The 25,677-nt window shown below is 40.4% G+C and overlaps 1 protein-coding gene across 1 annotated transcript in view; it reads left to right on the top strand.

The window, feature by feature from the left end:
• The window catches only part of GLG1 (golgi glycoprotein 1), a 117,993-nt gene that overhangs the window by 63,387 nt on the left and 28,929 nt on the right, over positions 1–25,677 (top strand). The window contains exons 2-8 of the mRNA XM_052655251.1: positions 7,441–7,473; positions 9,424–9,510; positions 13,517–13,732; positions 18,588–18,791; positions 19,698–19,769; positions 20,699–20,882; positions 23,805–24,019. Of these exons, the coding sequence (XP_052511211.1) occupies positions 7,441–7,473; positions 9,424–9,510; positions 13,517–13,732; positions 18,588–18,791; positions 19,698–19,769; positions 20,699–20,882; positions 23,805–24,019 (1,011 nt within the window). The remainder of the gene's footprint in view (positions 1–7,440; positions 7,474–9,423; positions 9,511–13,516; positions 13,733–18,587; positions 18,792–19,697; positions 19,770–20,698; positions 20,883–23,804; positions 24,020–25,677) is intronic.

Raw genomic sequence — 25,677 nt, 5'->3', positions numbered from 1 at the left:
GGGGTGGCGAAGAGTCGGACACGACCGAGTAACTGAACTGAAATATATATATATCTCAGAAGCAAGAGCCTCCTAAGAAGGCAGTAATGACCAAATAGATTAAAGACATGGGCACTTTCTGCATTGTCACTGTGTCTGCTCTTGGGGAAGAGGAAGCGAAGATCGAGGCTAGGGAAATCGCTGCCTTGTCTGCACAGAATGCGCAGTGGTTAGAAAACAGTTGGAATGCACAGGCCCGAGCCACAGGCAATTGCAAGAGCTAGCTGCAATGGAATCCAAGAAAGCAAACATAAAGGGACCTTGACCAGCAACCAGTTCAAATGATCAGGAACTTTCTCTGAGCCCAGACTGGAAGCACACATTTAGATTAGGAGGAAAAAGACATTTTCCTTGACACCGTGGCCTGACTCCTACCGTTATGTCCCCAGCAGAAGGCTTTATGTTGTGCTCTTTGGTTCTTCTATATTCAGTGAAGTCTATGAGCCCATGTGACCTGCTTTAGAGATGGATTTTTCTCAGTCTTTTCTGTTTATAGTATGTAGGTCTTTGCGACTCTTTTTCCCCCCAATTTGATGTAAACTTCTTGAGCTATGTAAAAACTCTGAATGGAAGTTATGAATAGATCAGTGCCTAAGTATCTCCAGTTTCTTAAGTAGCTGTTCTTATTCGTTCGTCAAAGTTCATAAAATATTTAAAGATTATTTTAAAAAGTATTTGTACATTATTTCCCAGTTGTTACCCCACCACCCACTGGGGAAGCACACAAGTAAACAATAATAAATTGAATCACCACTCTCTACAGTGTATTTAGCATAACGTATTAATTTGGACTAAAACAAACCATTATTTGACATGAGTTTGAGCAAGCTCTGGGAGACTGTGAAAGATAGGAAACCCTGGCGTGTTGCATAGGGTCACAGAGTTGGACACGACTGCGTGACCAAGCACACAGACACACCTTCTACTGTTGTTGTTTAGTCGCTAAGCCTTGTGCGACTCTTTTGAGACCCCATGACCGAGTCTCCTCTGCCCGTGGGATTCTCCAGGCAAGAGTACTGGAGGGGGTTGCCATTTCCTTCTCCAGGGCATCCTCCTGACCTAGGGATCAAGCCCGTGTCTCCTGCACTGCAGGCAGTTTCTTTGCCGCTGAGCCGCCAGGGAAGCCCTTCACGGTCGCCTGGGAATGACCCCACAGGAGGGAATGCCTCCTGCGCCCTTGCTCAGGTCCCCGCCCTCTGGCGCCTCCTCACCTTGGTGTTGCGCCTTGTCGCCCCCTCACCTCTGCCTCCGCCCCCACACACTGTCATATCAGCGGATCACAGCCTCCTCGCAAGACTGCACTCAGTTGTTCCCTCCTCCATTATTCTGTCTGATTTCTGTCACCCTAACTCACAAAGGGTGGTGGTACTTCTCTCATTCTGTAAAATATTAGCTCCTTCAACTCCGCATTCAACTTTGTGTGACGGTCAGGTATAGACTCACGTTTTACCTCCCTCATCATATGTACTTGAGAGCCAGCCATCCGTAACTCTCTGTCTTCCTTTCTTTTTACCTCCCACTGAACCTGTTCGTAAATCCTTTCTGAAAAGATGGGCAAATGTTAAAGAATCATATAAAAGCAAAGCTCTTGAGTGAATCAGAGCATTGTTGGAGGGCACAAAGCCTGTGCTGATCGCTGTTATTTTGATAAAACGATACTTAGTAGCTATCCCTGGGTACAAATAGAAAATAATTCTGGTTGAGCCAGAATACGGCACTAAGAGGAGCTTAGTTATGAATCTGACTGAGGGCTAATGTTCAGTTCACACTTGCGCAGAAGTGTACCAAGACTGGAAGACTGAGTTTATCTAATCGTCACCCACTGTAGTGTTTTGAGTTTGCTTTTTTGGTGGGCATGAGGAAGTGGCATGGGCCTAGTTAATAAATGAGTTGCTTATATGACTGGAAGTTTACTGGGTCCTTCATGACTAAATTTGTAGAAGAATTCACCTACTGCTGCAGCAGAATGTCCCTAATCAGAAGGAGGCATCAGGCTGTTTCCTAGCCTTTACTTTTGCAAGGCCATGAAAGCAGCAGTGCTCCTGATCTGTTTTCTCTTGGTGTTTAATGCATAGAGTCTGTTGCCACTTAATTTAGTATCAGGTATGATCTGGTGGGTAGTTCAGCTTGAGTAGATGTGATTATAGAATGTTTCATATTTTGGACACAGTCTAACACCCCAGCATTTCTGTTTCAGAAACCGGGACAGCTTCCAAGTTAGTTTTGTGACTCCTTTAATTTCTTCTGCCAGACTCATTAACTCAGCCTATTCGCCTTTGGGGAAATCATAGTTCCAGACTTGTGCTTGCTGTAAAAATCATCCTCTTAAGTGAATGTGATGGGTGAATTAATTGAGAACATTCAGACTCTACCTTTCCAGCAGTATATTCTGCAACCTGTTTGTTTTGATTTTGACCAGCAGAGAATGATTAAGATAAGCAGTAGGAAACCTAATCATAATATGCAAATTACCTGCATTAAAAGATGTGGCATTGAAATACTGCTATTTTTAAGTTCCACATCTCAGATTTTATAGACTCAGAAAGCTGGAGAGAATCTCAATCATCTAAGATAAATGCTTCTTTTTAAAAAAACCATAGTACACATTTATTATAAAAAAACCCAACTATAAGTGGACCCATACAGTTCAAACCCATGTTATTCAAGGGTAAACGGTATTGCAATGCGTCACTAGTTTTTATTATAAACTTTGATTGTTATTCTGAAGACTGCTATAGTAATATCTAAATAGTTATCAATGTTGTGTTTCAGGTGTACAGCAAAGTGATTCAGTTATACATATTCGTGTATATGCTCTTTTTGAAAGCCTGTTTCCATTTATGTTGTTGTGTAATACTGAGCAGAGTTCCCCGTGCTATACCGTAGGTCCTTGTGGGTCATTCCTGTAAAATTCAGCAGTATGAATGTGTCAGTCCGAAACTCACTAACTGTCCCTCTCTTACCCTTCTCCCCTGGTAGCCATAGGTTTGTTCTCTTAAGTCTGTGAGTCTGTTTCTGTTTTGTAAGTAAGTTCATTTGTGTCTCTTTTAATTTTTTTAAGATTGTCCATATAAGCAGTAATCATACAATATTTGTCTTTCTCCGACTTACTTATGGATCCTTTTGAGACGATGATAACAGCTGTGGATTCTCTTCTTAGGAAAACATACTTGCACGCAGAAGTCTGCGTTCTTTTTCGAGACAACCTTACTCCTTAGTCTGTCATGAATCCTAGGTGATGAAATCCCTGTTTTAGTCCAAAGCCTGTCCTCTAGGGTCTGAAGAAGTGACGCACCTGAGATCACAGAGCTTCTATAGCTGACACTACTGCTAACCTGTTGGGTTTCCTCCCCCCAACACCCCCTACACATACACACACACACACACACAGTTTCTATCCCTAAAAGCCATTCTGAGTTTACAGAACTTACAGGAAGGGTTAGGGGTGTTAAACCTTAAAATCAACTGTTTCGGCTTGTCTTACTTACCCAGTTAGGAGGTTAAAGTATAGTAATATCCCAGACATTCGAATCACTGATTTAGAAAAGTCACATGAACTAATGAAAGATTTTTGTAACCTGTTAGGGTTATTTGAAGGGCTCATCCGGATCCCGTTCCATGCGTGCTCAGTTGTGTCCTACTCTTTGCAGCCCCGTGGACTGTAGCCCGCCAGGCTCCTCTCCATGGGATTCTCCACGCAAGAATACTAGAGTGGGTTGCCATTTCCTTCTCCAGGGCATCTTCCTAACCCAGGCATCAAACTTGCGTCTCCGGCCTTGACAGGCGGATTCTTCACCACTGAGCCACTGGGGAAACCCCAGTCTAGATCCGTGCTTGATCTAATTACCAGTTTCTTACCCAGGCTGCTGGCCTCTGAATTCATCAAATAAGTCAGCCTGGAGCACTTGTTCCGTTTATTCATCCTGTCTACCTTTCTTTGATTTATTTTCTTGTTTGGCGTTTGTTTGGCCACGAGGCATGTGGGATCTTGGTTCCCTAACGTGGGATCAACCCAGGCCCCCTGCATTGGAAGCACACGGTCCTAAGCACTGGCCCACCAGGAAAGTCCCCGCCTACATTTCCTTTTCTTGCTCCTCCCGAAGGTCTCCCCGTCATTGTGCTCACCCTGAGCTGCTGACTTTGGGGAGAAGTATCCAGGTAGAAAGCATCACGGTAAGCACTGGTTGTCATTTACTGTCCTTAAATAAACTTCAGTTTCTGTTGCCTCCTAGCGATGCGCCTTTGATTATGTAATTTGATTTCTGTGAATTTCACTATCTTTATCTGTAAACTGGACACAACACCATTTTTCTTGCCCCCCGTCACGCTATAAGAAGTAAATGTAGCGCCTGGCTCAGTCCAGTGACGACTTTCCTATCTCTGCTGCACGTTTTCCACTGGCGTCAGCCCGGTTTCTCAGTGCTGTCTGCCGCAGAGTGCTCAGGCTGTCTCCCACGGTGCTGTTGCCCCGTCGTTCACAGCGTTAATTGCACTCCTCCTGTTTCAGTCACTGCTGTTAGGCTGGGGGGCTGCATCGCATTGTTTTCTTTCTCTCTTTCCTCTATTCATAATGAGTTTTTTGTTGATACTAACATATGTGGCTTCAGCAGGCTCTTCTCCAAAATTTGATCGTTAATTTAACAGAAAGTTATTTGTGAGAGTTTTCATAAATTTGTCTCCCTCCAGTTTTCCATTGTTAAGGGAACAGGTTTTTAAATTCCAGTGAGGAAACGCTTGATGTAGAAGACTTCTCGAAGTCCACGTTTCTATCTCCAGAGTAATAGAGAGCAGCTAATTCTGTGGCAAAGCTTAGCCTCTAATTTGCTGCGTCCACAGGCTAGGAACCTTCACTTTGCCTCTGTTTTGAAGGGGGTGGGTTTGAGTGGAGGACTCCTAAACTGGTTAAAAGAGAGGTTTCGCCTCTCAATTTTCTGTCTTCATCATGTTCTTACTACTTGAAAAAGTTACTAAGCTTACCCTAGTAGATATGGGTTATTCATAAAATATCAATTATTCTAACATATATTACAAAAACATGAAAGTATAAAGGATGAGTTTTTCAGAACATCAATTCTTTGGTGCACAGCTTTCTTCACATTCCAGCTCTTGCATCCATACATGACCACTGGAAAAACCATAGCCTTGACTAGACGGACCTTAGTCGGCAAAGTAATGTCTCTGCTTTTGAATATGCTATCTAGCTTGGTCATAACTTTTCTTCCAAGGAGTAAGCGTCTTTTGATTTCATGGCTGCAGTCACCATCTGCAGTGATTTTGGAGCCCCAAAAGATAAAGTCTATCACTGTTTCCACTGTTTCCCCATCTATTTCCCATCAAGTGATGGGACCGGATGCCATGATCTTCATTTTCTGAATGTTGAGCTTTAAGCCAACTTTTTCTCTCTCCTCTTTCACTTTCATCAAGAGGCTTTTTAGTTCCTCTTCACTTTCTGCCATAAGGGTGGTGTCATCTGCATATCTGAGGTTATTGATATTTCTCCCGGCAATCTTGATTCCAGCTTGTGCTTCCTCCAGCCCAGTGTTTCTCATGATGTACTCTGCATAGAAGTTAAATGAGCAGGGTGACAATATACAGCCTTGACATACTCCTTTTCCTATTTGGAACCAGTCTGTTGTTCCATGTCCAGTTCTAACTGCTGCTTCCTGACCTGCATACAGGTTTCTCAAGAGGCAGGTCAGGTGGTCTGGTATTCCCATCTCTTTCAGAATTTTCCACAGTTTATTGTGATCCACACAGTCAAAGGCTTTGGCACAGTCAATAAAGCAGAAATAGATGTTTTTCTGGAACTCTCTTGCTTTTCCCATGATCCAGCGGATGTTGGCAATTTGATCTCTGGTTCCTCTGCCTTTTCTAAAACCAGCTTGAACATCTGGAAGTTCATGGTTCACGTATTGCTGAAGCCTGGCTTGGAGAATTTTGAGCATTACTTTACTCGAGTGTGAGATGAGTGCAACTGTGTGGTAGTTCGAGCATTCTTTGGCATTGCCTTCCTTTGGGATTGGAATGCTAGTGATGTTAATTGCCATATGTGCTTTGAGAAAGAGGTAGAATTACTGATTGACTGGAAAAAGTGGAAATTGTAGATGAAGAAGGGATAGATAGAAAACTGCCTTAACAAAAGAAAGCTTTCTTGCAAATAAACTGTTAAGCGTTATAAACTAAGCACTTGGAATTGAAATGAAGAGAGCAGAGTTAAGCTAGATTAAGTCACAGTATGGAGGCGGATTTCTGAGACTCACACAGATCAGAAAGGCATTAAAATGTCTATTCTTACTTAGACAAGAAGGGAGAAAGTTCAGAGGTGGTGTGTTACAATCTCAGAATTGCCTAGCAATCTAAGTCATTTCTAATATATTTTATAAGTTCGTACAGAAATGAGTTTATATGTTAGAATTAATGCCTGTAGTGGAATGACTAGTTCCTTAGAAACCTTTTTCTTCTTGAAGTGATGCTCGGCGTGCCTGTTTAGCTTGCCAATATTTTCTCGTTTTTGTGCTGCCTTGTTTCTTTCCTTGAATAGGGAGAGTCTTTTCATTTAGAAAAATGGCATCATTCACAACCTTTGTCAGGAATATTTCATAGAGGGGAGACAGAATTAACTTTGCTTGGGCTGGTTAGAAAGCTGTGGAGACTCGAAGTAGATAGTGCTTTACTGCTGTGTGCGTTGTGACAGTTGTATCTCCTTTACTGGATGAACAAGGACGTTAAAGAAGTGTGTGGCCAAGCTGTGCAGCTTTAAGCGTAACCTCGTCTACTTTCATGTCACTGAAGTGGAAGTTCATTTATTCTCTGTTGTATGCACCTGGCTTTATGAGCAAATGTATTCATGGGAATATATAGTTTTTTTTTTTCAGTGTTATATTTTTGATCATAGACCTGCGAGGTTATGGGCTCCTAAGGTTACAGAAATAGTTCAGGGAGGCCCTGTGTGCCCACCGCCTTGCTTCCCCTAATGGTGACATGAGGCTAATTTGTAATCATTGTCAGGCCTTTTTTGCCCTCTTGAGTAAGCCTGCCTTTTTCAGATATCTGACTTTCTTTAAAGCAAGAACACCTATATTGTGCCTGATCCTCTTTAGCTTTCAGAATTATGAAGTATTGTGTAAGGATCCTTCTGTCAGTGTTGCTTTAACTCTTTACTACATTCCTCTCCATTTTCCCAGTTTCCAGATTGTACCGTGGATTGCCAAGGGGCTATGTCTCATCTGCTCTTCTGGTATATTGCTCCTCAGCAATCTAAAAATCTGCTCCTCCTATTGAAAAAATATAATCAGTTGAATATTCAGATTTCTTGTTTTGAGTTTATTTTGCTGGTGTTTGAAAACTTGAGAGGATTTTTTTTTTTTTAACATCGTCTCTCTTTTTTTTTTTTCCTTTTAGCCTGAAAATGAAATTTCTTCAGACTGCAATCATGTAAGTATGGATTTGCCATAATTTGTCATATGTGTTTTATGTATATGATGGCAGATATTAGGATGCTCTTCCTTTGTTCTGGGAAGCATAATGTTTTCTTAAATGCACTTACTCTTAACAAGAGAATGATTAACCTTATCTAAGGGCCATGATAAATCTACAAATAGTCCTCCATTTTAGAAACCGGCAAGCTCGGCCAAATAATACTTGTAAACGTAACTTTTTCTTCAGTTACAGCTGCCATGTGAAATTGTTTCTTTGTAAGTCAAGTGTACGATTTTAAGAGTTTTGTCTTTTAAAGTTATTTCATTTAATCATCATATAGTCATCTACTATGTGCCAGACAATGGTAGAAACTGGACACAGCTAAACGCCTCGAAGATGGAGCCAGGTTCGAGGTGGCAGATAAGAACTCCAGAGATAACTGCAACTAATGCATTCAGTGTCATATCTGTATCTCCACATTGTACAAAGTCTAACGTTAAAAGGAGCTGATGTGAAATCACATCTGTGCAGAAAGTACCGAATGCTTCGGCAGAAGCCTGTCAGAGTACAGGGGGACACAAAAGTGAATTCCGCCCTGGTGGGTTGATGTCCGGAAACATCTAACAGTGGAGATGATACTTGAGTTGTGTCTTCAAAGAGGAGTAGTTGTATATCTGACAGTACTGGAAGAAATCTCTCCGCCTCCACATTATTTGGTCTTTTGACTGGGAGACTGCAAGAACAGAGAAGCAGATTGGCTGCTTAAGTTGATGACTTACTTTAGGGAAGGTCTAGATAGCTCAGAGATTTAAAGTAAAACACCACGAAAACAGTGGAAGGAAACATGAACGGGGGCGGGGGGGTAGGGTTTTTAAAATATAACACAACCTCGAAAACTATTTAAAGGGAAAAAAAAAGACTTGTAAGTCTGATTGCATTACTCCTGTGACGTCTTGTGATTCAGTTAACCGAATGTTGTACTTGGTCACATTACCTGCCGTTGACCATAGACACCACTGGACCGTCTTTGTCCTTTTTCCTCCTGCTTTAACCTCCATTTCCTAACTCAGTATGTGTTCAGACATTTGCTTCTGTTTCCTGTAATAGTCTGCGAAGCCCTTGAGATTAGACTGTGTGTGATACACCATCAGAAGTGCTAAGCAGATGTTTGAATGAGTCGGTGAATGAGTGATTGTATTCTTTAGTCATGGAGTGAAGCAGTCTGAGAAAAAGGCTTCTCCGTATCCTGCATCATAGAAAGCCCCTGCTCTGTTTCTCCGTCTGAGCAGAGTTTAAGAGCTCATTTTTGCTGCTTTTCAGAAATTGAATCATGTACTGAAATTTTTTAACTGAAGCTGCAAAGATTAAGTAATATTCAGCCCTCACCTGTGAATAGTAATGGCTTTAGGGATTTCATAGTTTGAAGCGTTGAAACAGTTGTGTAAAACAGACCTTATCATGTACTTGTCAAGTTGAGGGTTTTAGAGGAATGAAGAAAGATACACTTGGAAATTAGACTCTGGACGACATTCCTTCATAAAAAGCATGTGAAAAGCACTGTTGGTTGTGAAATCTGTAACTTAGCCTTCCGGTTCTGAGTTTCTGCATTAGACTTTTTGATTTAAGAAGAAGTTGACATGTACATCTATTTATATTATCTTGGAAAAACTTTCATCAGGAATTTTCATTTTAATTTTTTCTTGACTTAAAAAAATTTGTCCTTAAGTAAAAACAGAAAAAAGTATATGTTTGAATGGTAGTGCTTTATTTTGTTTCCACATTTTTTGCTTTTATCTATAAATACAGTAACATTTTAATCTTACTTTTTGTTCATTAACTGAAGTGTAAATATGCTTTATCTGACTGTATAATGGAATTTTATCATTCATAGTAACCACTAACGTTAAATTTCACGCCATTCTAAGTTGTTTGTTTGCTTTTTGTGTTCTTTTCTCTTGTACCTAGTTGTTGTGGAATTATAAGCTGAACCTCACTACAGATCCAAAATTTGAATCTGTGGCCAGAGAAGTTTGCAAGTCTACAATATCAGAGGTAGGTGGTGAAAGAAAGAATTCTGTGGCTCTTTAATGACCTGAAAGAGAGAATGACATCTGTTGCCCAGACCAGCCGCTGAGGGAGGAACGAGAGGCTCAGTCACTCTGCTTCTCTTGGCATTCACACGTCTCGGTTCAGAGATAGACCACGGCGGGGCTGCGTGTGATTAGACTTCTTTTTCTTCGTCTGCACTCGCAGTAGGATGCTGTTGATTCAGGCAGGTTGGAAGTCAGGCTCTGTTTGTCCCCAGATGGAGAATACAGTCACTCCTGTCATCAGTGAGTGCTCTCACACATTGTACAGTCTGCTTATGGCTGAGGCGTGTCAAGGTGGTTTTCCCGGGAGCCTCATGAGCAGTCCTAAGTGTTTTGGCTGTGCACGTGGGCCAACTGAACCACAGAGGCATATGCTCCAAATAATAAGAGTTAGCATTAGATAGGTTTGTGAAAAAGTTATATATATTGTTATAAATGGATATTACGTATAAAGACAAAAATAATTACTGAAAATGTGTATAATATTACATGTATGCTAATTGGTGATATTTTTCCATTACTTCACTTGGCTCAGTGTAAATATCAAATGATATTAGTGGAAATTGTGGTACTGAAAATTGTAATTTATTTTCTTTTTTAGAATTAGTGGTAGAAATTCTATGAAGTTGGAGATTTCTACATACTGAAAGAATCACAAAGGAAATAATTGCTACTTTTCTATCTCAAAGTTAATAATCAGAGATCTTGCATTGTATAGATTTGTCTCCAAACTACCTATTTTTTTTTAATATGCTTATTTATTTGACTGCTCTGGGTCTTAGTTGTGGGGTCTTTAGATGTGACATGTGGGATGTAGTTCCCTGATCAGAGATTGAAGCTGGGCTCCCTGCATTGGGAGCTCGGAGTCTTAGCCACTGGACCACGAGGCAAGTCCCCTCACTACCTTATTGATGACTTAGGACCATCTTCTCCTAAGCTCTTAGGGAACACCCTACTCCAACCAGGTAAGTCCTCAGCTTATGTACCTCACTTAGCTCTTTGTGGGATCTTGGAGAACCTGGTTTCTTCCTCAAACCTTCTACTACTGAATCAGATATGCTTTATTCTTTTAAAGCAGAGACCCTTCTTCGAATATGTTGGGGCTTCAGAATAGAATAGCTTATTTTAAATCTTTGATGTTCAGCTTTTAGATTCAGTATTATGTACCTCAAACTCCCTTGGCTCACTATGTGACTATACATTCCAGTTTGAGTGCCATGTGGAGATTTAGCTCAGAGAATCTGCAGATTCTTCAGAATAACTTCACTCTTTGTTGGTTTTATCTACCTGTATTTGTAAAATGAGACTGTTGGGACTTCCCTGGTGGTGCAGTGGTTAAGACTGTGCTTCCCCTGCACGGGGCACAGGTTCAGTCCCGGGTCAGGGAACCGAGATCCCACATGCTGCCTGGGCATAGCCAGATAAGTGAGTAAACAACACTGGCTTCCTTGTAGTGTGTGTGCTATGTTATGGCCCTCTTGTAATCTTTTGGGGGATGTTGTGGTTTCATAACAGATTCATGTAACAGGGGTACTTCGCCCTCTATAGAGAAAGATCATACTGCAGTCAGAAAGATTAATTATCAGGAAAAATAAAACATGTTATTCTACATTTTCCTCTTCTCTTTTAATTTTGGAGTTATTCTTCCAAGGAGGAAAACAGCATCATAAAAATACTGAAGACTGCAAACTGAACTTTTTATTTACTCTCCATGATTGAGTCAAATATTGTCTGCTTTTCTCTTGCATTATGTCAAAAGTAGAGGGACTGTAGCGTTTGTCTAATGGTTTCTTAAGAATCTGCTCCCCAGCCACATCAGACTTTACTTCCATTCATAAATGTGTTGATGATTTAGTGCTGTTTTTCATTGTTATTCTTAGAAGTTTTTTGTTTGTTTTTAAACTTCTCTCCAGTACAGTGGTTGGAAAAAAGCATAAAATTTTAATTCAGACACTACCTCTGGTTGTAATTGGTGGTGGACCAAAATACGAATAGGTACAACATCTCTGTGTTTCAGTAAAATCTCAGGTGATTGAAGCTAAATATACATTTAATTCAGGCTTTAATTCAAAATTCAAACTGTCTAGCAGTCTTTCTTCAGATTTTTAAACCATTGATTGCCTAATAGAGCCTGTCTGAATACTTGCTCTTCATTGTGTTAAAAACCCAGGTGTCTTCCAGTAGGCCTGTTTTTTCTCATGCAGGGCTTTTTTCATTAGTTGAATTATAACCACTGAGATTTTTAAGCAGTTATTTCTCCTTTTACTTTTGAAACTTATCTCTGTTTTACTTTTTTTAAAAATCACAAACAAAAAAGCCCTTTTCTTGGAAATACATTTATGGCCCTCTTCTTAGGCATCATCAAAAAAAAGAGCCCAAGGTTAAACTGAAAGAATTGCATTCAGCTTGTTGACTGTTGACGATCTCTGCTGCCTCTTGAAGCCAGTGTGAGGCTGTTTAATTTCCCAAGTTTGCTTCTTTGAAAATAAACACAATTTTCTCTCTTGAACTGAGTCTGTGACTTGCTCTGAATTTGATACTGGGGTTAGGCATGAAGAGACCCAGTGGCTTATAGGACTATTAGTGTGTGGTGTGTCCTTCACCCTGTGCCTTCTGGAAAAGGAGATTGTATTTGTCTTATCAAGTGTACATATTTACCAGAGGTGGTATAAGAATGGAGAATGGTCTCTGTTGGTCAGAAAAAACCCAACAAAACATTCCCTTCTCATTTATATTAAAAACAAACATTTACATTCGGCTCCTTCCTCTTGTCAAAACTGCCGTTTTTGTTTGTTTTTAATTTCTCCGAATGCAGTAGGCGTTTTCCAAACAACCCTCTGTGCTTTATAATTCAACCTTAAAACCCTGTAAGTAGATTGCACTTTTTATGATTGAACGTCAACATTTTTAGCCTAATTTCCTTCCTTAGCACTTGTGGTTTTGGATGCACTTTGCAGAGACACTACCCATGTGGGGCCACTCTTGCTTGATCCACTAGACCGTATGTCTAAATGACCCAAATTAGAATTGCAGTGGCCTTCCCCTCCCTAGACTTCTTGCCAGACTGCACTGAACATCATTTTTAAACATGTTTCTGTTTCAGACCACAGTGGCGAGGCTGGGAGTCTACTCAGTTAAAAAACATGCCCACTTCCTTTTCTACTTTAATTTGCTCATCTCCATTAGTTAGGCCTTCAGTGTTATTTACAAATTGCTGTTGATGACAACTGCAGAGACACATTAAGTTGAAATTTATTTGCCAGACGTTAGAAATGGAAAGTAAATAATCTGCCTCTTTACCGAGTTAAATCCTTCACATTTTTTCCTTCTCTCTTACCTATTTTCTAAGTAAACTAGCACTACGGAAAAAAAAAAAAAAAAGCCCAAACCCATAGTTAATTCAGAACACATTAATGTCATGTCGAGAGGTAAAATAGTACAACCCCCCTTTAGTAATTAGGCTTATCTAACAATAATAGTTTGCTGTGTAGGTTGGCATGAGATAGCAACTGGACTTTAGTTCTGCACCTGTTTTTCAGACCTATGCCTTAGGTTAATCTTACCACTATCCATTGCATTCTTTGCATGGGTAATGGTAATTCTCAGTAGAATCATTTTTAAAAGAGCTGTCAAAAACTCTTTTCAATAAATACATTTTAAGAAATTTTCTCAATAAACTGAATTTTTTTTTAAATAAAAAGCTGTTTTACTTCATTTAAATCTGGATTTTACCTAAGCATTTGTTTATGTATTTTCTTGCAAAACACATTAATAAGATGTTTCCTAGGAAGCGCAGAAGTCTTAACAGCATAGGACACACACTATTTTCTTTACAACAAAAGCATTTCTCAGTGTTTTCCTTTTCTTTCTTTCAAGAAGAAACAAGAAGATGTCATTCTCTCTTTCATAAAGGTGGTTTGGTAAGAGAATAGAATGCTTTCCTAAAACAGCCACTTTCCTTTGAGCAGATCAAAGAGTGTGCTGATGAACCAGTTGGAAAAGGTTACTTGGTTTCTTGCTTGGTGGATCACCGAGGCAACATCACTGAGTACCAGTGCCACCAGTACATCACCAAGATGACAGCTATCATTTTCAGTGACTACCGGCTCATCTGCGGCTTCATGGATGACTGTAAAAATGACATCAACATTCTGAAGTGTGGGAGCATTCGGCTTGGAGAAAAGGTATCTCTCTCCTTCACTGGCTTCACCAAAGGGATCTTACAAATTTGATGAATGAACAGCTTTGTATAACTGGCATGGAGAAGATTTAGAGCTGGCGCTGGACTCAAAGTTGAGGTCCAGACAGCCCCAGTATCTAAGGCTAGTTTGCCTGTGGATGCACTTTATCTGTTTGTAACCAAGCGTTTCAATACTGTGTGGGGAAGTAGAGGAATTAATATCTGCTAAGATTAGTATTACCTTCAAAATGCAAAACCAGCTACCACTTCTTACCTGTAATGTTCCTCTGGAAAAACTTTCTATAGTCTTGAGGGAAAAGTAGTTGGATTAGGAGAGACTCAAGTTCTCTAACCTTTCTTACCATACCTCACTGTTGTCTACAAAAATTACTTAATAAACACACCAGTACAAAAGATAGCATATTTAAATATTAGAAAATTTTAAAATATGTGAAGGGTACTTCTGGCTTGCCAAAAGAAAGGTACTCTGTAAATAGGATATGTGTTATCTTCATGTCAGAACTAGTTTTAGTAAAGACAGGAAAGACACTAACTCCCCAGTTTCTTCCTCCTTAATTATATGTGATCTTTCTTTGTTCTTATTGGTCTGTTGTCCAGAAGGTCACAGTGGAGGATCAGTCAGGTTTGTGCCTAATCCGTTTGCTCAGCAGAAGTGAAAACTCCTGAGAAGTAGTAGGTGTCGGCGGGAGAGGTAGCTGAGAGCTGTGGATGGCATCAGCTATTAATTGCCGCTGCTCGTTAATCTGCTGTTTAGGGAGTACGAGAGCAAAACCCATTTGTCTCCTTGCCCTCTGTTTGTTCAGGGCACTGCTTGCAGGCTTCCATTCTTGGCCGGGATGTGGTGGTAGAATTCTGGAACTGCACACACCAGTTCAGATGAAGTTTTGAGGGCTGGTCATTGTCTGGCTGTCACCAAATACCCTTTGCTTCCAGCGCAAGGCTCTGGCCCTTTCCCAGGGCACCTGAGTCGATCTTGAGAGCTCTGTGGACTGGCATACAGCTTCCAGGCAGCTCATGAGAGGCCAGTTTTAATAAAGAAGACTGATCCTTGGCTTTCCCAACACATTGTAGAAATGGCACAAAAGCACGTAAGTCACCCTGATAATTCAGAAGCTCCTGTGACTCTATTTATAGTGCTGAGGATTAATATCCAATTCCATCTCACTCTTAAAAATCTTCACATAAGTGTTCCAGACACTTTTCAGGGATCAGTGATGGCACATTGTCATATTTGTGGTCAGTGGTCCGTGCTGTAGAACAGACCGTTATAATCCACCTCTCCCTACAGTAGCTCTTCCCCATTGCCCACCAAGATAGTTGCTCACTGGCTTCCCAGTAGCGATCTGGATTGTCCAGATAAAACCTGCTTTTGGCTGTGTGTACGAGTTACTAAATCTGTATTGACTTGAACAGTGGCAGAAAATAGTAGTGCCAGAGCCCCAAGATGTGACAGTGAGTGTTGATTTTTCGGCTTTGTTAAAATAACAAAAAATGTTATATGGGGCATCCAAAAGCACATTTTTGTAATTTTCCTCTTTTGTTTTACCTGCTAGTGAGATGAGTTTCTCTTTATACCAGCCCCTCACCTTAGCACCCTAGAGGGGCTTCTGAAAAAGCATGTTCTTTTCTGCATGTGCGTATGTGCGCACGCATGCATGCATGCTCAGTTGTGTCTGGCTCTTTGCGACCCTGATTGTAGCTCACCAGGCCCCTCATGCTATTGCTGCAGCCAGGTTTAAAAATGATAGCAGTCTGTCTTCAGCCCTCCCTTGCCTTTTCTAAATATAATTGACTTCTCTGAAGTCACGTTATTTAGATACGAAAATTATTCTGAAAATTAATAAATCAGCTTCTGACCACAGAAGAGAACACACTCATCAGTTTTAAATTTGTTTGAAAGACTGAAGCTTGCAGCCTCCTCTGTGCCTGGCTTTCAGCTGACCTCCAAAAGTCAGAGAAGAGGGCTCGTGGTTAATCTGTTAGTGCCCCGCCTCTTGTATGGACAGGATTTGAAAACATAATGATTTTTCTCAGAATATTAGAATATGTAAATTTTTAAAACAAAAGCTATATATTTAATAAAACTTGGAATTTTCTAAATAAATATTTTTAAATAATTATTTTCAAAAAGAAAAAGCAGATCTTTGAAAGTAGATGTAAATAATTCATATCATCTGAAGAGAAAGCAGAATGTGACATCCAGTACAGGAACTCAGCTGTGGACATGTGCTTCCTTATTACTCCGTCTATACTTTGCACTCAGCAGTTGTGTCATTCTTTCATTCTCGCCTTTTAAAACCAACTGCTGTGAACAGTTCAGAGGCTCTTTGTCTCTATCTAGAGAGGTAGGAAAACACCACAGATGTTGAAGTGGAGAATAGTTAATAGCAGAGATGAAAGCTGAGTTCTTGCCCGTTTTCCTGATTTGTGTTGTCATTCTCTGGTCTTTCAAAAATATATTTATTTTAAAGCACAGGATGTATGGGAGAAGAAATATTACCTGCTGAGCTGCTGAGCACTTGCATGGACACTGTATACTGGTTTTAAGACTGACGTTTGTCTCACCACGGTAGAATTTAAACTCACTGTAACTCCATTTACAGGATCATTTGTTATGCATATGTCAAGCTTGCATATTAAGAAGTTGCCGTTTTAAAATCTAAGCCTGAGTAACTTCATTTCTTGTAGATTAAATGCTGGGTACAGTCCCTTGCTTTCATTTGTATTCAATAGTAACCCTACAGTCTTCTTTATCAAATATTTGCATACATCTGAGTTTTGTAACTCAAACTGGCTGACCTGGAAAGCTCAGAGACTCTGGGGAACTGAGAAGAACTCCTGAAAAATCTTTGATTTGAAAAAATTAAAGTTATGATAATAATAAAAGAGAACATCTAATGGAGGTGATGTTTTGGCCTAACGCCAATATGTGGTACTATCATTGCTATAATTAAAATTACATTTCACATTCCTTCGAGGGTCTCACACCATGATGCTGCTATGTTTAAACAGTTGTGAACCCTAAGTGTACAGAGAAACCTTTAGATTCATTGCAGGGAAATCATTTCTTGACCCTGTGAAGCCGGAACTAAAGGCTAAGTAAGTCTAAATGGAGAAGTGACCAACGTGCTATTCTTTTCAGTCTCTTCTGTATGATCATGACCTAACTGCTAGTGACCGTCTCGATAAGGTGTTCTGTGAGCTACTTGACTTTGGTATAAGACATTATTTTACACCGTAAAGTCATATGTATCATAATCTCTTGTAAACTGTAAATAATAAGTGATTGATATGTTTCCAAATCTTTGTTATCCCAGGTTTGTTTTAAGCCTGAATTTGTGGGGTTTGTGTCCACTTTCCTCTCTCTCCTTATCTTTTTTTCAGTTGTCCATCAGAATTTTTTTTCTCCCTTCAGAATAACTCCCTAATAATACTTTTTGGTCATCTCAGATCTCTAAGCATTGGATGGAATCTTCAAGCTAGTGACAGAGTTTGAGCTACAGACAGAAAATAGGAAGGCACGAGAATATGCCAGTGTAACGTGCTTCCTGATCTTTTCTGGACCAAAACACCTTTTGAAATTTAATGAAAGCCATGAACTCTCCTCAGGAAAAATACACATAACCCACATACAAACTGTAGGAGTTTCATGGAACTCCAAGGTCCAAAAAAACCAATGGTGGACTGTTAGGTGGGTGCCGGGCGTTCTGCAGCTCTGGTTACTCAGCTGCACTGTAGGTTCCACAGCTCTTATTCCCTTTCACGGGTGTGTTAGGAGAGAGCATGAACATTTTCTAGAAAGTATTTGGAGATTAATGTGCTATGGAACAAACCCTATTACAGCAAAAGGGGAAAATACATAGTTTTTTGTTGAATTGAAATTTTAACAAAATAAGTGTTTCCCTACCCAATTTTAGGAGTCTTATGACTTCATAAATATGGTATTTTATTATAACGAGATTTTATGTGCCTGTGTGTGTATATGTGTCAGTAAATGATAACACTCTATTTTCTGTTGCTTTGGTTTGCTGTATTTATAGATACACCGCTCAAGTTTTTGAAGCATATCTTCTGAGTATAGAAGATTAGACCTCTGAAAATGTTTAGGGAAAATTTTTCATGTTGTGGTTGCTATGGGGTTGATGCAATGTACACTTAAAGATAATTGGATGGTTTTAGGAAAGCTCTCAAAAGCAGTTTGTGTACTTGGTGGTAATCTTGTTAAATCACATTAAGATAAATCTGAAACATCAAAGTGAACATTACTCTAAAAGCGGGGGTCTTTGTGGACAATAGAAAATAGAGAAAGAGGGTCTCTATAGCATATTTCCTCACTAAATGTCTTGGTTTGTCTTATTTTTTAAACTCGACTAAAGCACTGTTATTTGAGAAACATGTAGCTCTTAGAGGTAAATGAGCAGGGATTCTTTAAAATTTCGACATTTTGTGATGTCCCAGGTGTGGGTTCAGTCTCTGGGGAGCTAAGATCCCACATGCTGTGTGGTGCAGTCACAGAAAAAGAAAGAAATTCTGACATTTTAAACTCTAAAAGTCAGGTTTCTGTTTCTAGTGCAAACTGAACGGACTTAGATTTCCCAGGATCTGTATTTTCTGTTTATAGCTCTCAAGTATTAACATTCTTACCAAAGATTATCAAGGACATCTTCTGTAACTTCCACAATCAGATTGGACCCCACCCTGTGTCTCAGTAGAACATTGGTAAACTTCTGTGTTGAGGTTTTTTGTTGTTTTTTGTTTGTTGGTTTTAACTAAATGATGTTTATTTTGAAGCTCATCTTGGTGAGAGTTTTGAAATGGTTGTATCCTTGCTATTTTAGGATGCACATTCACAGGGCGAGGTGGTATCATGCTTGGAGAAAGGCCTGGTGAAGGAAGCGGAAGAACGAGACCCTAAGGTTCAAGTCTCTGAACTCTGCAAGAAAGCCATTCTGCGGGTGGCAGAGCTGTCCTCGGACGACTTTCACTTAGACCGGCATTTGTATTTTGCCTGCCGAGATGACCGGGAACGTTTTTGTGAAAATGTGAGTCAGCTCAGAAACTGTTCTTCTTTGCTTCCTTTTCTTCCTAGTTTCTTTCTTTCTTTTTTTTTTTTGATACTTGATTCCAAAATTTAACCAACGCTGTCACATGTAGAAAAGCCACTGAAATGGAAGGTGGAGCAGGTCCCAGGAAAACAGGAAGTTATCTGGGTACTGGCTGCTCAGGCCCCAGGTGATATCTGGGGAACACTTGGTGTCAGGCTCCACTGCAGTGTTCTTTCTACTTTATCTCACTTCTCAGTTCAGTTCTTGGAAGTCTGTTTTACATATAGGAATCCTATCTTACCAGGGAATCCCATTCACGTATATCCCATGGCTAAAACTTGGCCATATTACCTATTTATGTTGAGGTGGTTTGGGTTAAGATGAAGGAAACAGCAGACAGCTAACTTTTAAAACCAAGTCCTTGGTTACTCCCTGCATACTCTATAGAACAACTTTCTAACCCTGTAGTCAGAAATAATCTCCACCTTTACCACAAAGGACTGAAGAGTGTCTCGTGTATGTTCCCACTCTGTCTGCTGTTGTGAATTAATATATCGGAACCACTGAACAGAGCCAGTGCCAGAGTTTTACTGACTCTAACATTAAGTTATAAGAAGGGAGATTCATTGACCCTTCTCTTGGTTCACTAATTAACAGTAAGTACATCTGGGAACACGTGACAGGAGCCAAACGCCATGGGAAATTTTTTTTCCATATTTACTGCAATCATTGTTTTCTTTCAGAGCCTGCTAAATATTTTAAATGGCTGAATCATGTGTTCAAAGATAGTCAGCATTATAATAATTTAATAGAAAGTCCTATATAAGATTATGGATTATGCCCAGCATAACTGCTTAGCTAGTGATGATGGTGATGGTGATGGTGTTGTATTCCATCTTACAGACACAAGCTGGTGAAGGCAGAGTATATAAGTGCCTCTTTAACCATAAATTTGAAGAGTCCATGAGTGAAAAAGTAAGTATTTCTTTGAAACAGATCAGCGTTTTATTCATTTTCCTAAAAGCTTTCTCAAATCCTCTCAAACAATATAAACTCATACCAAAATATAAAATATTGATACAGCTTAACCTTTCAGAGATAAAATACTGGGCCTTTAGTAGGAAACCAAAGCATATTAAATGTAAACGAAAAAAGTGAAGCTTCTCGTGATATCTGGACTTAGGGAAGTCAATGGGGAATCAATTTGGGGAGTAAAATCAAAGAATTTTAATCAAAGTTACACTGAACCCATCCCTGTGTACTCAAGAAGTTTCGACTAACCAAACCAGTGTGCTTTATAGGCAATTAGCGATTGAATTTCTCAGCAGCTGCCTCATTAAGCATTCTCATTACTGTAAGTCCTCTGTCCCTCAATGCATCCAAGACTCTTATGATTTTTAAAAGTAATTATTTGGGGCCTTGGTGTCTTGTCATTTACTTTCCTGTGCAGCTGAAGAACTATTTTTTATTTCAGTTCCTTATATCATTTACTGTTGAATAATTAAAAAGTACAGAGTGGAACTTCCAGGGTGTTATGTCAGTTGCCACTTTCATTCTGGTGAAATTTACTTTAGGGATATTTGTTGAAGAGGAAAAGAATACATTGTCAAGTTGACGTATGAGAATCTACCAAATATTTATGTGTTTGGACAGTTGCTATTGCCGCAACAATCAGCAGCTCACCATAGAATTCCAGAGTTGCCCACTCATACATCGCTCCGTCTTGCCACTCTGTTTCAGCACACTTGTGCTCAATTTTAACCAAACTCAAACACAGACATCTTGCTAACGACTGCAGTTGCTTATTGTGCCTGGCCATGAGCCTCTGCTTGCCTTCGAGGCACATGTGAGCGGCTGGACCGTGTGAGCAGTCTCACAGCTCTCCTGCTGCACTCTCTCCTCAGTGTCGAGAAGCACTCACAACCCGCCAGAAGCTGATTGCGCAGGATTATAAAGTCAGTTATTCACTGGCCAAATCCTGTAAGAGTGACTTGAAGAAATACCGGTGCAACGTGGAAAACCTTCCCCGGTCCCGGGAAGCCAGGCTCTCCTACCTTCTGATGTGTCTGGAGTCAGCTGTGCATAGAGGTGAGAGTTCATTTCTTTTTATCTTTTTCCACTCCTTTTTGGATCTTTCCTCCTGTGTTAGCTCTTTTGAGTACACCTGTCTCTGTGACTCAAAAGTCTTTCTATGGAAGCAGAACTCTAGGCTGAGTGCTTGGAGGCCCTCAGTCTTGTTGAAGGCCTTGTTTTTCTTTACGTCCCAGCTTTTTTTTTTTCTTTTTTTTTTTTTTTAAGTTTTATTTCTCAAATTCAAATTTTAATTTTTAAAATGCTTGTTGCACAGCAGTTTTAGGAGAGTCAGGGAAGTATAATGATTTAGCACATTAGCTTTGGGTCAGAGAGACATCAAATTATGACTTTCAGCAAACTAACTGGCTGGGTGACCATTGTTTATGTTTCTTAATCTCTCTAAATCTCACTTTTCTATCTGTAAAACAAAAATACATTAGCTGTGTTGAGGTGTTCTTACGAGGACTGAACATATTTGACATAGCACTTAGCATATGGTAAGTGATAAGTACTATTATTAGTCTAACAGTGTTTATGAAGAAATTAAACAGAAAAGGAAGAAAGGATTATCTCATAAGGTCAGACTCAGAGTCTGTTCAGTCCAAAAGTGAATCCTTGACAAAGGAATCAAGAAGGATGTTTAAAGGTCAGGGTCCTTAAGAAAGAACATTTCTTGGCCCCTTCCTGGAGGCCCGGTGGCTGAGGCTCCGTGCTTCTGTAAGGTCAGGGTCCTCAAGAAAGAACATCTTTTGGGCCCTTCCTGGAGGCCCGGTGGCTGAGGCTCCGTGCTTCTGTAAGGTCAGGGTCCTCAAGAAAGAACATTTCTTGGGCCCTTCCTGGAGGCCCGGTGGCTGAGGCTCCGTGCTTCTGTAAGGTCAGGGTCCTTAAGAAAGAGCATCTCTTGGGCCCTTCCTGGAGGTCCAGTGGCTGAGACTCCGTGCTTCTGTTGCAGGGGTGAGGGTTTGCTCCTACATGCTGCATGTTTTGGCGTAGCCAGAAAATTTTTCAAAAAAAGGAATATTTCTTAATATGGACTATAGGCTATTAAAAATGAAGCTTCTAGCTGCTTAATGAATCATACCGGGACAATTGACTAGTGATTAAAAGTTAGGTGGGAAAAGATCAGTTGTTAAAGCTCAGAAGTTTGTGATTTTTTTTTTTTTTGTATCTGGGCAGTTAAAATCTCTTAAACTTAAAAGCCAGTAGAATAGCAACCAGAGAGAGTGCATGGTCTTGGACTGACTACCAAATAAAGGACATTTTAAAGGCAATTTGGAGAATTTTGATTATGGTCTGGGTATTTGATGAAATTTTCCTGAAATGTAAAGGTGGAGATTGTTGACTAGTAAAGGCATATCATAAAACAGTATGACATCTAATTTGGTATTTAAAAAAAAAATAGATAATCTTCTTAAACTGCAAATTAACAGGAAACACAAAAAGACTCAACAAGTACACGCCATAGGCTATGAACAGATAATTCATAGAAGTTATATAGATTGTTGGGAGTCCCTGGTGGCTCAGACGGTGAAGGATCGACCCGCAGCGCAGGAGACTCAGATTTGATCCCTGGGTCAGGAAGATTCCCCTGGAAGAGGGAATGGCTGCCCACTCCAGTAATCCTGTTAACACTAAAAAGTCTGAGCACATTGAGTGTTGGCAAGGGTGTGAAAGGACTGGAGCTGCACTGCTGATGGGAATTTAAATGGCACAGCCACTTTGGAAAGTAGCTTGCCAGTTTCTTAAAAAGTCCTGTATACATCTACATTATGGCCCAGCCGTGTAACTCCTAGATGTTCACCCAAGAGATGGGAGAGCGCATGTCCATATAAACTTTCGTGCATGAATGCTCGTAACAGCTTATTTGTAATAGCCCAACACTGGAAATAACCCAAAGGTCCATAAATGGTTTGAAGAATTTTAAACAGATTGTAGTATAACCACACAATAGGATGATATTACTTGGCGGTAGAAAGGAACACACTATTGATTCATGGTTGAAACTCAAAAAGTCTGACGTCAGACCCCAAAAAGGAGTTCATACATAGCATGTGATTCCATCTATATGAACCTTTATATGAACCTTATTTACATGAGCTTCTAAAAACTGCAAACTAGTAAACCAATCTGTAGTCATAGAAAGCAAAGCAGTGGTTGACTGGGCATGAGGTGAGCGGTAGAGAGGAAGGGGAGGGATTCTAAAGGAACATGAGGAAACTTCTGGAGTTGATGGATATATGTTCAGTATCTTGATTATGTCGATGGTTCCACTGATGCATATGTATGTCAGACTTATCCAGTTACACGTTTTAAAAGTGTAGTTCGTTACGTGTCATTTATACGTTGGTGGTAAATAATTCACCTACAGTGCAGGAGATGCAGATTTGATCCTTGGGTCAGGAAGATCCCCTGGAGAAGGAAATGCCAACCCGCTCCAGTGTTGTTGGCTGGAGAAGCCCACAGACAGAGGAGCCTGGCGGGCCACCGTCCATGAGGCTGCAGAGTCAGCCACGACCGAGCGCAGCATGGCGGCATGCCGCAGTCACGTTGTTGCTGTTTTTTTAATAAGTTTTCGCAGATGGCATTGACAGCTCAAGGAAGAGTTGGGGAACCGTAGTGAGTGTCTGAAGTTTTTTCCGCAAGCTTAGAGGCTGTAAGCCAGGGATTTTCCTGGCTTTCATTTTCACCCTAGTAGTTATCTTATACTGACAAGACTTCTGTTGGCAAAACACATGCATTCTTAGTTCAGTAGTATAAATCTGTGTAAGACAACACTGACAAGGTAAGCCCTAGTCTTTGGAGTTTTATGCTGATAAAGCTTTTGCTGAATTCTCAGCGTTTCAGTCGTATATTGGAGTCGAGGGGTAGACGTGTGCTCCCCATGGGTGGCAGCATCTGACCCCGATGCCCGCGGTGCTGTGCCTTGCCTCTGCACAGGGCGGCAGGTGAGCAGCGAGTGCCAGGGGGAGATGCTGGACTACCGCCGCATGCTGATGGAAGATTTCTCTCTGAGCCCCGAGATCATCCTGAGCTGCCGAGGGGAGATCGAGCACCACTGCTCTGGGCTGCATCGGAAAGGGCGGACCCTGCACTGCCTGATGAAGGTGGTGCGGGGGGAGAAAGGGAACCTTGGGATGAACTGCCAGCAAGCGGTAAGGACCCGTTTTCTCCTGCCATTTTTGATGTTAAAACATTTTATCTGCTGAGGAACTTCCTCTTCCTGAGCTTATTTATCTGGATCCTCTGTGTCATCACAGTGAACTTTAGGTATTAAGAACTAGGCAAAAACTGAAGATAGATGATCTAGAAGGAGAAAATGTTCTCAGTTGTCTACTTCATTATCTGTCCTCAGTCAGATGGAGGGATGCTCTGCAGTAGTTTGTTTCTCAGAGTTTTCTTTCTTGATACAATAGACTTCCACACTTGTCTGTGGTTGACCATTAATTTTCTTTGTTTTCTGCTTGGTGGCTTTGATTTAGTGATCTGTTAACAAACTGTGAAGCTTCAGAATAATTATTAATGAGTATATACTCTTCCAAATACCCTGTGAACATGAACTTAAATTCTTTTCCGCTATGACTGAACAAATCTGGGCCCAGTCTCTCCTAGACCAAAGAGACTGCTATTTGTCCTCTAGACGAATCATTTTTTGGAAGTGTTTTCTTGGGTTTCTCTAAGCAGTCAGGGAAGGAATAGATGTATAGTCACGCAACCATTCACGTCCTCAGCTAGCGTCCCACGCTGCTGTCACTGGATCCTGGTGCGGTGGTGGCCCCTTGAGCTGCTAGCCTCCTGCTGTGTTGGGCACTCACTGCCATCTTTCAGAATCTGTGATCTGGTGCATGCACGGAGGATGCTCAGAGTTGGCCTGTCAGTCGTGGATATTTAACTGATACGGTTCTTAGAGGAATTTTCAGACTTGCATGATGCTTAATAACAGTCTCCCAAAAAAAGATGTAAATATTTTGGTCTTCATCAGCAAACATCATAAATAAAATTGGTAGTCATTTGACAGTAGTAATAATCTTCCTACTGACTAACCACTGCACTTTGTGGCTTCTTCAAATTGCCACAAAGAATTGGTATAAATAATTTCCATCCCAGGAAATTGGAAATTTTTCCTGTTTCTCTCATCTTGTTTGTTGACTTCTTTGAGAGTAGACAGATTTGGGATTTTTCTTTTTTCATTTTCTTTTGGTCTTTGTTCTCTGATCAAATATGTGATGGGGTCAGTGCTTTTGTATGAACCTCTGTGAGCTTGTAGGTAAAATGTATGGGGCTCAGAGAAGGCTCCTACAGAGGCTAAATCCATGACACAAAATGTCTCCAATTCTTTAACTTGGAACAAAGGGAACCCCAAGCAGAAGGATTGTAGTTTTCAAATTTGCTTTGTGTTATTTAAGATTTCCACCCCAAAACACCATCTGCTGCCCATCTGTAGTAGTAATGATTATTTTTAATCTGTAAAAAGCTTTGCAGCTTACACAACCTTCTAGATATTATTCTTTGTTATAATCCTTCACAGTTAAAAAATCTGGAACTTAGAGGTTAATCAACTTGCCTTTGTTCTCAGAGCTAGTATCTGGCAGTGCCAGACTATTAATAGAACTCAGGTTTTCTCATCCTTAATTTAGAGCTTTTTCTTCTGTGCCCCAGCTGCTTTCTCCTCAAAGACAGGAAAAAAAAGAATCTGAGGCACATCTTCTCATGCTTTCAAATGACAAAGGTTGGAAGCAGAAGTAAATGTTAAAGAATAAATTCTCATTTTCAGCTGCATAATGACAAATATTTTTCTGTATACTGTGATAGA

This window comes from Budorcas taxicolor, chromosome 18 (genome assembly GCF_023091745.1).
Source record: "Budorcas taxicolor isolate Tak-1 chromosome 18, Takin1.1, whole genome shotgun sequence".
NCBI classification, from domain to species: domain Eukaryota; kingdom Metazoa; phylum Chordata; class Mammalia; order Artiodactyla; family Bovidae; genus Budorcas; species Budorcas taxicolor.
The sequence above is the reverse complement of the archived record's forward strand: the minus strand, read 5'-3'. Positions and strand labels throughout refer to the sequence as shown.